This window comes from Kryptolebias marmoratus, linkage group LG15 (genome assembly GCF_001649575.2).
Source record: "Kryptolebias marmoratus isolate JLee-2015 linkage group LG15, ASM164957v2, whole genome shotgun sequence".
NCBI lineage: Eukaryota > Metazoa > Chordata > Actinopteri > Cyprinodontiformes > Rivulidae > Kryptolebias > Kryptolebias marmoratus.
The window spans coordinates 28,314,459-28,327,018 of NC_051444.1; the positions used below are offsets into that span (position 1 = coordinate 28,314,459).

Here is a 12,560-nt window from a genome sequence, read left to right on the forward strand (position 1 = left end):
TGCCTTTAAATCTCAACTTAAAACCCCACCTGTTTAGAGTTGCTTATGGCTAAATTAGGGTTAGAGTGCGGGTTTTTGATGTCTTTGATGTTTTTCTCTTTCTTACTGTTTATTCAATGTCACATGCTGTTCTTATTTTGTTTTTTAATTATGTAAAGCACCTTGAAATGCCTTGCTGCTGAAATGTGCTATACAAATAAAATTTGATTGATTGATTGATTGATGGAAACTGTTGAGGCTAAAACCCAGTAATTCATGCATTTACCATGTCAAGGCTGTTTAATTTGGCTCCTTTTAAAACTACCTATAAGTTCAAATTGAAAAATGAGTAACTGATGGTGAAAGTGATTATTAAGACTTTATTCCCGTCATGTCCCCTTCACAGACCGTACACCATCAAGCGACCACTTGTTCCCAACTCGTTTCAGAGCAGCTCAGGAAGTGAAGGTAAGCAGACTGTGTGTGGCCTTCAGTCATAGAAAGACTTGACTGATCGATCTGATTGATTTATTCATTTTTCCTCAGCGAGGACCTTCTACAGCTGGCTGGAAGGTAAAGCTGACTTTTCACCTGTAGACGTTGTGGAGTTTTGCCCGGTTCTGGAGTTGATTGGTTTTCTCTCTCAGGTCAGTGTGTGGAGAAGAGAGCTTTCTATCGGCTCATTTCTGGCCTCCACGCCAGCATCAATGTTCACCTGAGTGCCAGATATCTCCTGGATGGTGAGAGTCACAAACCGCCACGCCACTTCTCCTAGGGTTTGGTGTAGATCCCTCTCCACGCTGACCCTTTCTCCCCCTTCAGATAGCTGGTTTCAGAGGAAGTGGGGCCACAACGTGTCCGAGTTCATGCAGCGCTTCGACTCGGAGCTGACGGCTGGCGAGGGGCCCAAGAGGCTCCGCAACCTCTACTTCCTGTACCTGATAGAGCTGCGAGCTCTGGCCAAGTCTCTGCCGTTCTTCCAGCAGAAATCCTTCCAGTTGTACACGGGCCGAGCAGAGGAGGACCAGAAGCACAAAGAGATGCTGCTGGACATCCTGCAGCTGGCCAGGTCAGTCTCAAAATGGAAAACTCAACCCACTGCAGCTAAGACTGGCATTTCAGTGCACGTGGATTACATACATACCCTCTTTTCTTTGTCAAATCCTGTTTATTTTACTTAATTTTATGTAGCATTTCTGCTTTTGTTTGTATAAGACACTATGCTATTTTATAACAAATTCCAGAGGCCTAAATCAAATGTTTTTTTCTTTTTATTTTAAATAATACAACGATACGGTACAACAGCTTCCTTTTCAAACATGTCTTCTTAGCTCATTTTATAGCAGCTGGTTTTAACAGATGGAGTGAGCCTCTCAGCTCCACACCATCCAACCTGTGGGCGACTGAATCAGGTTGTAATTTTTCTGTCACACTCCAGCTCCATACGCCTTCATGACTGATCCACTCTTCAGTACTTTAGGTTATTGAATTATTATATAAGACATTTAACAAAGAGCTGCTAGGGCATTGGAAATTTGCTGTTAATAGCAAAAGAAACAAAGAAAATCACATTTATACTATCCACTTTTTGAGGTACAATAAATGCATGATTTTAAAGGTAAAGTTGGATGAGATCAAGACAAGAAGGCTGGATGTGGCTATGAAAATATGTCTTTCAGTTTCAATAAAGTTTTGTTTTGAGGGGCAGACTGGGCAATTTCTATTTGCTGGCCAACTGCTGAAGTCAGCTGTCTGAGGCCAAAATAAACACAAAGTACAAAGTAAACACACTCACTGGCCACTTTATTAGGTACACTTTGCTAGTACCTGGTTGGACCCCCTTTTGCCTTCAGAACTGCCTTAATCCTTCGTGGCACAGATTCAACAAGGTACTGGAGACATTCCTCAGAGAGTCTGGTTCATATTGACATGATAGCATCACGCAGTTGTTGCAAATTTGTTGGCTGCACATCCATGATGCAAATCTCCCGTTCCAACACATCCCAAAGGTGCTCTGTTGGATTGAGAGCTGGTGACTGTGGAGGCCATTCGAGTACAGTGAACTCAATGTCATGTTCAAGAAACCAGTCTGAGATTATTAGAGCTTTATGACATGGCACGTTATCCTGCTGGAAGTAGCCATCAGAAGATGGGTACACTGTGGTCATAAAGGGATGGACATGGTCAGCAACAATACTCGGGTAGGCTGTGGCACGATGCTCAGTTGGTACTAATGGGCCCAAAGTGTGTCAGGAAAATATCCCCCACACCATTGCACCGCCACCAGCCAGAACTGTTGACGCCAAATTCTGACCCTACCATCCGAATGTGGCAGCAGAAATCAAGACTCATCAGACCTCAGTTTCCTGTTTTTAGTGAGGTCTTCTGCTGCTGTAGCCCATCCGCCTCAAGGTTCAATGTGTTGTGCCATTTTCTGTAAACCCTAGAGATGGTTGTGCGTGAAAATCCCAGTACATCAGCAGTTTTTGAAATACTCAGACCAGCCCGTCTGGCACCAACAAGTCACTTAAATCACCTTTCTTCCCCATTCGGTCGCTCAGTTTGAACTGCAGCAGATTGTCTTGGCCATGTCTACACGCCTAAATGCATTGGTTGCTGCCATGTGATTGGCTGATTCGACATTTGTGTTAATGAGCAGTTGGACAGGTGTACCTAATAAAGTGGCCGATGAGTGTATATATTTAAAGTTAGAGTCATTATTATTGGGTACAAATCTAAGTGGAAAAGGAAAGGAACAGAAAGATAAAATGAGAAAAAAATTGCTTATCTTGTTTCCTATTGTTCTTTTTTTTTTAATATGAGCATTTAAATCAATGTTTTTATTAATTTTATTATTATAAATGTCTTTAGTTTGAGAACTAATGATATTTGCTGCAACTTCAGCCTCCATCCTTTTTCAGACTGCTTGTATGACTCGTTTATATTCGACTTTGCTAATCACAACAATTTTTTTTTATTATTATTTTGTTCAAAATAAAACAATAAACATAAACAGTAAAGAAGAAATCAGATCTGAGCTGACATTAGGAGCTCCATGCAGCTTTGTTGCACTGACAACAAACACGTGGTCAACTTCGTACACAATGTTTGAAAGTTGGAACTCGCAGGAAAAATGTCTCCGACTTGTTTCCGTGCTGATCACAGCTCTGCAGGATCTCTGTGGAAGTGTGCACTGTTAGCAATCCTAAATGTTTGTGGCTGTAAAAGTAGTCATTAATCTGTTGCTCTTACACATTACTCTCTCAAACAGCCTCCTTGTTCAAGTCTCCATGTTTGTTTTATGTTAAGGTTGTTTTAAGATGTGCTTTAAATTCTTTGGCGACTCTAAGTTGGAGTGTGAGTGTGCATGGTTGGTTCCTCCTTTCATTTTTGTGCTGGCTTTGTTTAAAGTGAACCTCTCTAATAACGAAACCTGGGTTTGGCTTTAAATGACCTCAAACCTGAACAAAACCAGAGCGAATGTGGAAAACAGACCAATAAAAAACAAGCCAGTATTTCTGATTCTCTTCCATTGTTTATTATGAAACTGTAGATTGTGCTATTTTTTTTTTCTATTTTTCCCTCCACAGCATTTAGTTGTGACCGACCTTGTTGTGTTTCCTCAGATCTTTTCCGTTGCACTTTGATGAGACGTCTCTGTTTGCAGGAGACGAAAAGGAAGCAGCAAAACTGAAGGTGAGAAACTCGAGTCACCGTGTCAATCCACACCTAAAAAAAATCATAAAACCTTAAAAACTGAATATCCAAATACCTTTTAACTGCTTTACATTTCCTCTTAAAACACAGAGAGAACACTAGATGCAAATGTTTTAAACAAATGTTCATTATTAGTTAATTGAACTGAAGTTTTCTGCTGTAAATATCAGGAGGACGTCAGACTGGCTTTCCTCAACATCTCCAGAATCATGGACTGCGTCGGCTGCTTTAAGTGTCGCCTCTGGGGCAAACTACAGGTAGTCTCTCTCACAGGCAGATCTGCCACTGTAAAGTCCCGAATTGTGTTTCCCTAATGACTGTGTTTTTGGTAATCAAAACAGTCATCCACGCGACGACGTTAGGTTAAAGTTTTAATTTCTCGCGCAACTGTTCTTAGCGGCTGTGTTGGTGAGAACGCCTGCGTGGCTCGTCTTCCTGTTTTGGTCTGAATCTCTCTGGTCGTCAGACGCAGGGATTAGGCACAGCGCTGAAGATTCTGTTTTCGGAGCGACAGATTGAAGCTCTGCCCAGCAGATCCAGCGAGCAGCGACCCAGTTTCCAGCTCAGCCGGCAGGAGATCGTGTCCCTGCTCAACGCCTTCGGAAGGTGAGAGTCTCTCTGCTCCTTGCGTGTGTTCAGTCTGAAGGGATTTAATTGAAACCCACATCACCATTCCACTCACTCTTAAAAGACGGGATTTGAGATAACTTTTCCTTTTTTTATAAAATGTCCCTCAGGATTTCCACGAGCATCAGAGAGCTGAAGAACTTCAGATCGCTGCTGGCAGAGGAGCGGTGACAGAGTCCTCAATGATTCTGATGAGGTTTATCTCTATTTTGGGCTTTTGAGGCTCCGAGCCACCGACTGCAATCTGAACGACCACCTTAATCCTGCTGAAATATAATTTGGACTGTTATTAGTTTAAAGTGAGGACGACGCAGCTTAATTTTAGGAAAGATGATAAATTCTGACCTTTTTGCTTACGTTAAAATGTTTTTCTGTTGACTTGATGTGTTGTAAGAAGAGAAACCGTTATAGTCTCAGGGGAGACTGAGGATTGTAAAATATTCTGGTGTGTTATTAACATTACAAACAAAAATAAAATGACTTTATATTAAAACATTTCGAACAGTGAAATCGGCTTTTAAGGGGTCAGTCTGTAAATGGTTTTCGTCCTGAGGATGGCGCCGTTTGTCGAGAAATTCAACTGACTTTAGCCGATCGAGCTGAAATCTCAGGAAAGTTTTCATCAAGAAAAGTGAAAAAAAATTTATGTCTTTAATTTTGCACATATTTTCTTTGTAATTGTACACCTTTTAATGTTGATTCAAGGTTTCAGCATGTTGACACATAAGATGTTGATTTTGCTGCTGGAGGGGAGTTTTGGAAATCTGTCAGCTCAAATAGGAAAAATGCAAAATATGTGTTGACTCGTGTGATGCATTCTGATATTTTTAAACCGGCTTTGGTTTATGGATAACATTTTCCCTCAGTTTATAGCCAAAGTCAGTGTAAGAAAAACTGATTTGTGAAGTTGTTTTTGTTTCAGATACACATGATAAAATAACTCGAGCCTTTTTTTCCCCTCAATTTTTGTCTCGGTTATAAAGATGAAATAAAAGCATCTGGCAACAAGTGAACAAAGACATCTTTTACAGAGAAAATGTACAATACAGTTTTTAATTTGAGTATTTTACATTTCTTTGCCCACAAATTAAAGCCTATTTGGAGGATTTTGTAAAAGCAGAAAAGGTTTAATTTTAAGTATGAACTATTAGTTTTGTTTTGTTTTTTTTACAAATATATTACATATTTTGTGTTTGTTTATAATATGTTGCAAGTTTGAACTGAGAGGAATTAGTTTAATATAAGTTGTTTTTTGTTTGTTTTTTTTTACAAGGAATTTGGCTTTTCTAATTGTTGTTTTTTTCATTATATATCCCTAAGACAGGACATATTATGGCGCTGTATGTATAGCAGGCCGTTTTAACATAAAATTGCCTTCGTCTGACTGTCTTTAATGAAATTCTGCATATCTAAAAATGAGTTCTGACTAGTAACAACTACATTTTGACTGTCTGGAATATATCTGCATTTACATTCTGACTAGTAAGAAGAACAATTTGAAATACAAAGGTCATCTAGATAAAATAAACATTCAAGATTTATTTGGAGATATCTTTAATAGAATTCTGACTAGTCAAAAACATAGTTCTAGATATCTCTAACTTAGTTTTGCCTAACCCTAACCCTAACCTCATTTTTTGTTTTCAAGATATCTGTAATTTTATTATAGTCTAATTTTAGTTTCAAATATCTAAAAAATTATATTTAAGATATCGTTAACTGGAATTATAACTAGTCAGAACAAAAAGTGAGATCTCAAATTTACTTTATGACTAGTCATAATCTAATTGTAGACATCTGAGAAAAACATTTAAGACAGTAATTTATTGCAGATATTTTTGCATTGGAGCCTCCATTCTACTTAATGGGAAATCTGATGTCATTTATACTAGTCAGAATATAATTAGAGATATCTTAACTAACTAATATGTCTAGTCATAAATCAGTTTCAGATTTCTAGAGTATAGGTGTGGTGAAGCCATGCCACCTGTCCATCCGTGGATAATTTCTTGTCCAAGCTCTAAATTAATGCCCCTTTAACATGGAAAGGTCAAACTGCACAGCTTGAGACCTCATGGATGATCCCAGGGGGTCAAAGGTCACAGGTGACAGGTGAAAACCTTTCCTGTGCTCTAATTTTGCAACCGTGTAACACAGGAATGACAAACTACACGGCTGGACACTACATGAGTCAAGGATGATCCCTATTGATTTCAAGGTCACAGGTGAACCCTTTGTGAACACCTTGTATGTGTGTCAACTCTAGACATGCATTCAGGGTTGTCTTGTGAGGGATATCACGCTTTAGACATTGATTTGGACAATTTTCTGACTGGTGTATTGTCGGCGGTTCTCTTGTTTTAAATGCACCAATAAATAGTTTGATGCACTCATTTTTGTCTCTGGTTTATCAAAGAAGGGGGAAAATGAATTAGTCTTTTTTTTTCCTTAAATGTCTTATTTTAGGAACATTCGGTTGACCTGAAGAGGCTTTTGCTTCCGTTCCTCCGCAGAAAGCGCTTTTTTCCGAGCGCACCGGAAGGCACCACCCGGCCCAGCTGCAGCAGGCAGTGAAGGGTTAAACCTGTAATGGGATGAGTGGATGAACAGCATCTGATTACACCAGGAGGCTCTGCAGGCGGAGGAGGGCGACAACATTTCACCCCCCCCCCCNCGCCTTCGGAGGAGCACACCGCACTTCTCACGCAGGAAGCAAAACTTCACTTTTCACCGAGGAGGAGAAGGAGAAAAAGCAACCAAACCCGAAGCTTTGAGTGAATTTGGCCGCGGAGGGACTGCTGCTGTCGAGTAAATGGCTGAAGGGGCCGACGGCTCACTGCGGAGAGGACTGTCAGGATGTCGCAGTTTTAAATGAAGAACCCGGACGCTTTTAAGGACGAGTTTCTGTGTTAGGACCCGACAGGGAGGAGCGGCTTCAGGACGACTCTGCTCGTGATTAGGTCCTCCAGCGAGGAGCCGAACAGGTAAACCAACTCACCTGGCTGTCAGCACATGTCACCCCCGAGGATATCACGAGGAACAAATGCTGCGAGCTGGAGCAAGTGTTGCTGCTTTATCGTCTTTATTTATCTTTATTTTTAATCTCCGAGTTGTTGATGCTTTTCATATAAAGTGTGTGAGTCTGTGCTTTAAAACCCGGACCCTCATTTTAAAGAGGCATTAGGCAGGTGTTTCTGACCAGCAGGGGGCAGAAAATCCCCCAAAGCGACTTATTTCTTCATTTACAGTCACATTTTAAAAAAAATATAAGAATAATCGAAAAGGGACTGTAAAAAACTTTCAAATCACAACTTTCCTGAAAGACAAATTAAGCCTCAACTCAGCAGTCTGTCTGAACTACCTTACTGTAGTCTTGCATGACTGACCCAGCTTTCCATTACTAATTTATCCCCAATCTTTCCAGAAGTGACTACAATTCCCGACCATTAATTGTCCTCATTTCTCCCTCTTGTTGTCCACCACAGGTGTTTCTCTTCCAGGTTCATTTTCAGCTGGAGCAGCTACAGTTTCTACTGAATTACAACCACCCAGCTGACATCTTTTGTTGACACTATGCGGCCTAGTTTAGTTACTTCAAACCTGACGGATAGTTCACTTTTTAAGTGATGTTCTGTGGAGTTATCAGTAATCAATGTCTTACCTGCAGTAGCAATCAAATTTAGTTTGTAAAATCAGACAGAAAGTCTCTTGGAAGTCAAATACCCCTATTGCTGCTAATAGTTTGTTCATGCTAGGATCTTTTACATATATTATGATATGGGATGAAATGTCCTCACCTTCTTTTATTGTTGGGAAATAAAGCCAGCAGGACCCAGTTTGTAGGAGCAGCCATGTTGTATTTTTTTGGAACCAGAGTCTGCCTCTTAGGATGTGGTGCTTTAAGCCCCGCCTACTCTCCCGCGCATCATGGGGTCACATGGGCTTTCATTCAAGCAGGAAATGGCTACTTACAGTTAAAAAAAAAGTTGAACGTATAGAAGCAAAGTAAGAACCAGGTGAAGAAACAGGAAAGGAAATATCTGATATATATTATTTTTATTATAAGAAGAGCAATGTCCCGTTCTTTTACATGGCCATGGTGGGACCCAAAACTTGGACCATCCTGTGGTCCTCTTTACCCGCTTCAGCTTCCAGGTTCCTATATGGAGTCCAGTATTTCCCTACATGTTGATGGCTTAGACTAGTTCTTGGCAGTATCAAAGCAGACTTCTACAGTCGTAAAAAAATTCATAGTGGTTAATTGAGCACCATTACAATTGCTGCGAAATAAAACATGTTAAGCATAACTAACGAAATATCTATCTGATGGAAAAGTGAAGTGGTTTCAGACTCGGTGAAATAAACTTTTTGACGTGCACAATGCTGGTTTAAACAACAACACCAAAAAAAACCCTGCACCTGACTCAGTTTTCAGTGTGACTAACCACAGACCTCTATGCAAATAATCATTCAATGCTAACACGACCACAAAGTAAAAGTCTGTGAAATGATCACCACATGAACCTTTTTGAGACTGGAGCTTGTTTTGGGACAATAAAGATCTGCTTTTGAGCTGGTCTCTCCTGAAAGACCTAACCCCTGATGCTCCACACTGACCAATTTCTACTGCAGGTAAAATACTGATTACTCATAACAAAACAAAAAGAAATCTGAACAGGACAGGAAAACCAAAAAAACAAGCTAAGAGTTGATTTCATGCATAAAGACATTAGGTTCTTTGCTTCAAAAAAATTGAAACTTAACAAAAGTGCAGCTTTTTCCACATTTGCCTCTTTAGTGATGAAAACCCAACTCCTTAATAGTAAAAATAGGTTGTGGTTGAAAACCTATACTATCATTTCATGCATTCATAAGCAAGATGTCCAAACTCATTTGGCACATGAAGTTTCTGTTCATTAATGTTTCCAGTTTTAGAAGAAAAATACTCTCGGTAGCAAATATCAACTTTTAAATGATGTTGCTAGTTTGAGAAGAAATTGTTGCAGCTTGTTTTCATGTCTGACTTTGCTGCAGAGGTAGTCGAATAGCAGAGTTGACGTTTGTGTCTAAAGAAAACACTGATTTGGCAGAACGCGCTGCTGGAGCCGCAGATGCACTTGTCAATCTTCTGATTGTGCAACGCTGCTGCCGTTTGAACGTTTGCTTTTGGTGCCTTTTTTATTTTATCTGTGTGCACGAGCAAAGGTTTATTTAGTTAGTGGTTGGAGCAAGAAGCAGTACTGCTTTTACTTTTGTCAAGCAGATTCTGCACAACTACGTTTTCCAGCAACTTATTCTTAATTCTTTCTGGCTTTTCATAATTACAGCTTCATCCTTTCATGATTATTAAAAACAAAAGTTCAGATTTAAAGTGGTGGTAATTCTCTTTGAAAATGTGACAGCTTTGGGACTTTGAGCTTGGAAAGTAGTTTCTGTTTTTTTATTTTGTTTAAAATCTTTTTTTTTTTTGCTTGGGAAAGTTCGGAGTTTTATAATGTGAAAGGTGTAGGAGCCTGAAGACCAATTTTAACCCCATAATAAATTTGGAGTAAATATCACAGTCAGTGTTATCTGAAAATATGTTGTTTTTTCTGCAACAGATAGTCAAGAAGTAAAGATTATTCTACCTCCCCGTTTGTGTATTTCTGTTTTTGCATTTACAGGCATAAAAACAGAGTTCTAATTTTTGTAAATCAAATTATAGTGATTTTCCTCTGTGCAGAAGCTCCAATTTAACCTCATTTATTTGTATTTAGCTACAAAAAGGAAAGTAGATGCAGTATTTTATTGAAACCTCCAAACAAATGGAAATACAAGTAGGGCAAAAATAAAGTGTGAAATCTGAATTTTAATGTAGCCATTTATATTTTGACATCTTTCATGTATTTTCTTCAAGTATTCTTCATTGAATGTTTTTCTGTTTTTCTGCTCAGTTGTTTTTACTGTATTGGTAGTGTGTTATTATGAACAAACAAAGTTGTTTCCAATCGGAAATGTTCATAAATGATGAAAATCTGACAGGAACTGTATGCATTTTAACTCTGTTTTATTTTGTTTGGATAATTTGAATAATTTGGCTACAAGTTGAACAAAAAGTCTGGCTGGATTACTTTAAGTTGTTGCAGCTGATTTTCAAGCACATTACTGTTATTTCTTGTAATTAAGCCTTTTTCTTCCTTAAGAACATCTTTACAGCAACCGTTTTGCCTATTTTCAGAGGAAAGTTTCCATTTAGCTCTGGCTTTTGGTCTATTTCATATTGATCTATGAGACTTTCAGTGAAAAGTAACTTAAACTGATGTTTACCGTGAGGATTCGTCTGATTTCAGCACATTCCAGGTCTTTAGATAATGCTAACACTGAGGACAAAAAGGTGGAACAGATATTCTGTTTTGCAGCAGTGATCAATCAGCGCTGTTTTTGGTGATAAAGGGATTTTTCAGATGTTCTGGATGTTTCTGTTGGGATTAAAAAGGCCACACAGTGACCCTATGACCAGTTTATCTGAGTATACCTCCTGCTGGCTTTGTTTTATCAGTAAATAAAGTTTTGAAACTACATCAGTAAACCTCCAGGGTTTCTGAAGCATAACCATTTTTTCTTATACCTGGGTTTTATTCATTTTTCTGTTTTAGTCTTTCACCTGTCACCTTTTCTTTTATGCTGTTTTTACTCATTTGTGGTGTTCCACAGGGTTCAGTGTACGGTCCCAGGTTATTAAACCTTGATCAAAATGATGTTTGTACTGTAACTAATACACTGAAATCGTATAATGTTTTCAGATAACATAAAAACAGGAACCAGTTTAATGGGGTTTTAAATGACTGTGTTGATGTTGTAAACAGGCAGTTGAGAAATCACCTGCGTTCTATTTTTATACCCTGAAGCTCCCTTTCCACCTCTTCATTCAGGCGGACGTTAACAAACGTTGGGCTCCGGTTGTTTCATTACATTTTCACAGCAGGCTCCATGTGTGGCATTTCACCGTGACCTCCGGTATGTGCCACGCTCCAGGCAGCACAGAGCTTTAAAGCAGCAGCCCGTTGGGCCTCGTTCTGAACGAGCTGCTGCTCTGCAGGGGGATCTAATCTAACCGCTTACCGCTGCATCACTAACAAACCTCTTTGTGTTTTTCCTTCGCTGTCGCTTCTGAGGGCCCTTCCCCTCTCCAATCTGTCCCGTTTTGCTTCTCAGGCCAGAAAAGGATAAAGGCCGTCTTCTGATTGGACGTCTGTCCATTTCTGTTTTCGTCTCTAAAAAGGTAAGCTCTGCTTTCGCTTTGACCTTTACTTTAAAACACCGTGTGTCGTGTTTGGATGAGATGTCTTCTGTATATCTGGGATTCATTCTTCTTGTGTTGCAATTAACAGGCTGCATTTTTGGTTTCTGGGATTTATTGTTCGTTTTGCACCCAAACTTCAGGTTTACATATGCTCGGATAGAGTACTGTATGTTCTGCTCAGAGTCTTGATTTTGGTAAGGTAATTGTTAAACAGATAGTCTGGTCATATTTGAAGTGATGTTCTGTCAAATAGTTATCAATAGTTAGTACCTCATCAGCCATGGAGCATGGGGCGTGAAGAAAAGGGCAGAAGTCTTTGACCAGACAGGGTTAATGGCTAGCCCAACAAGGGCTTGTCTTACATTGTTTTTTTCCTTCTTATTAAGCCACTCCTTATAAAAAAAATTGACCAGTCCGCCTGATCAGCACGTTTAGTCGAAAAGAACATCGCTTCACAACTAACTATACTATTCCTTTAGGTTTAGGTTCCTTTAGTTACATAAAGCCACACAATCTCTCTTAAATCTAAAAACTTCAGATCCATGTCAAAGCACTGAATAAAACAAGAATTTTCAAGCAAATGAAATAACTTAACACCCATCTAAAGATTTGTGATTTAATTATGTATTTCTTACCTTTTTATATTTTCTCATAACTAAATAGATTTTGTTGAACAATTACTGAAATTAACACCTCAGATTTACTTAAAGCTTTGACCACTTTTGATAATTCTCTGCTGCTTCTAAAATGTTGAACACCACGGGGATAATGGCGTTGTGAACCACTGGTTCTGTTTCATTCCTTCCTGACTGCCAGTGGCAGTAAACAAAGTGGATATGTCTCCTCGCGCTCCGCGCAGGTCGAGAATTAATGTAAACAAAGTCACGCACATGACACGTAGCTCACCTGGGCGTGCGTCTATAAATAGCACGTGTGAGGCTACGTTCGGCCTCTT

General features: G+C 39.4%; 2 protein-coding genes across 5 annotated transcripts in view; both read left to right on the forward strand.

Annotated features, from left to right (window-relative positions):
• The window catches only part of ero1a (endoplasmic reticulum oxidoreductase 1 alpha), a 16,340-nt gene extending 9,624 nt beyond the window's left edge, over nucleotides 1-6,716 (forward strand). The window contains exons 8-15 of one of the 2 annotated variants that reach the window (XM_017426716.3): nucleotides 386-447; nucleotides 526-552; nucleotides 627-719; nucleotides 802-1,048; nucleotides 3,606-3,675; nucleotides 3,867-3,953; nucleotides 4,163-4,302; nucleotides 4,434-6,716. In XM_017426716.3, coding sequence (XP_017282205.1) covers nucleotides 386-447; nucleotides 526-552; nucleotides 627-719; nucleotides 802-1,048; nucleotides 3,606-3,675; nucleotides 3,867-3,953; nucleotides 4,163-4,302; nucleotides 4,434-4,494 — 787 coding nt within the window. In that variant the 3' untranslated portion in view covers nucleotides 4,495-6,716. Of the gene's footprint in view, nucleotides 1-385; nucleotides 448-525; nucleotides 553-626; nucleotides 720-801; nucleotides 1,049-3,605; nucleotides 3,676-3,866; nucleotides 3,954-4,093; nucleotides 4,303-4,433 lie in introns of those variants that run through there. The other variant, XM_037979708.1, reaches the window with a different exon arrangement.
• Nucleotides 6,717-6,942: 226 nt separating this feature from the next.
• pacsin3 (protein kinase C and casein kinase substrate in neurons 3) overlaps nucleotides 6,943-12,560 on the forward strand; it is a 70,867-nt gene continuing 65,249 nt past the window's right edge. Inside the window, exons 1-2 of one of the 3 annotated variants that reach the window (XM_017426772.3) lie at nucleotides 6,943-7,307; nucleotides 11,518-11,584. The gene's annotated coding sequence lies outside the window, so the exon portion shown is untranslated. Of the gene's footprint in view, nucleotides 7,308-11,202; nucleotides 11,320-11,517; nucleotides 11,585-12,560 lie in introns of those variants that run through there. The other 2 variants (XM_037979709.1, XM_017426771.3) reach the window with 2 other exon arrangements.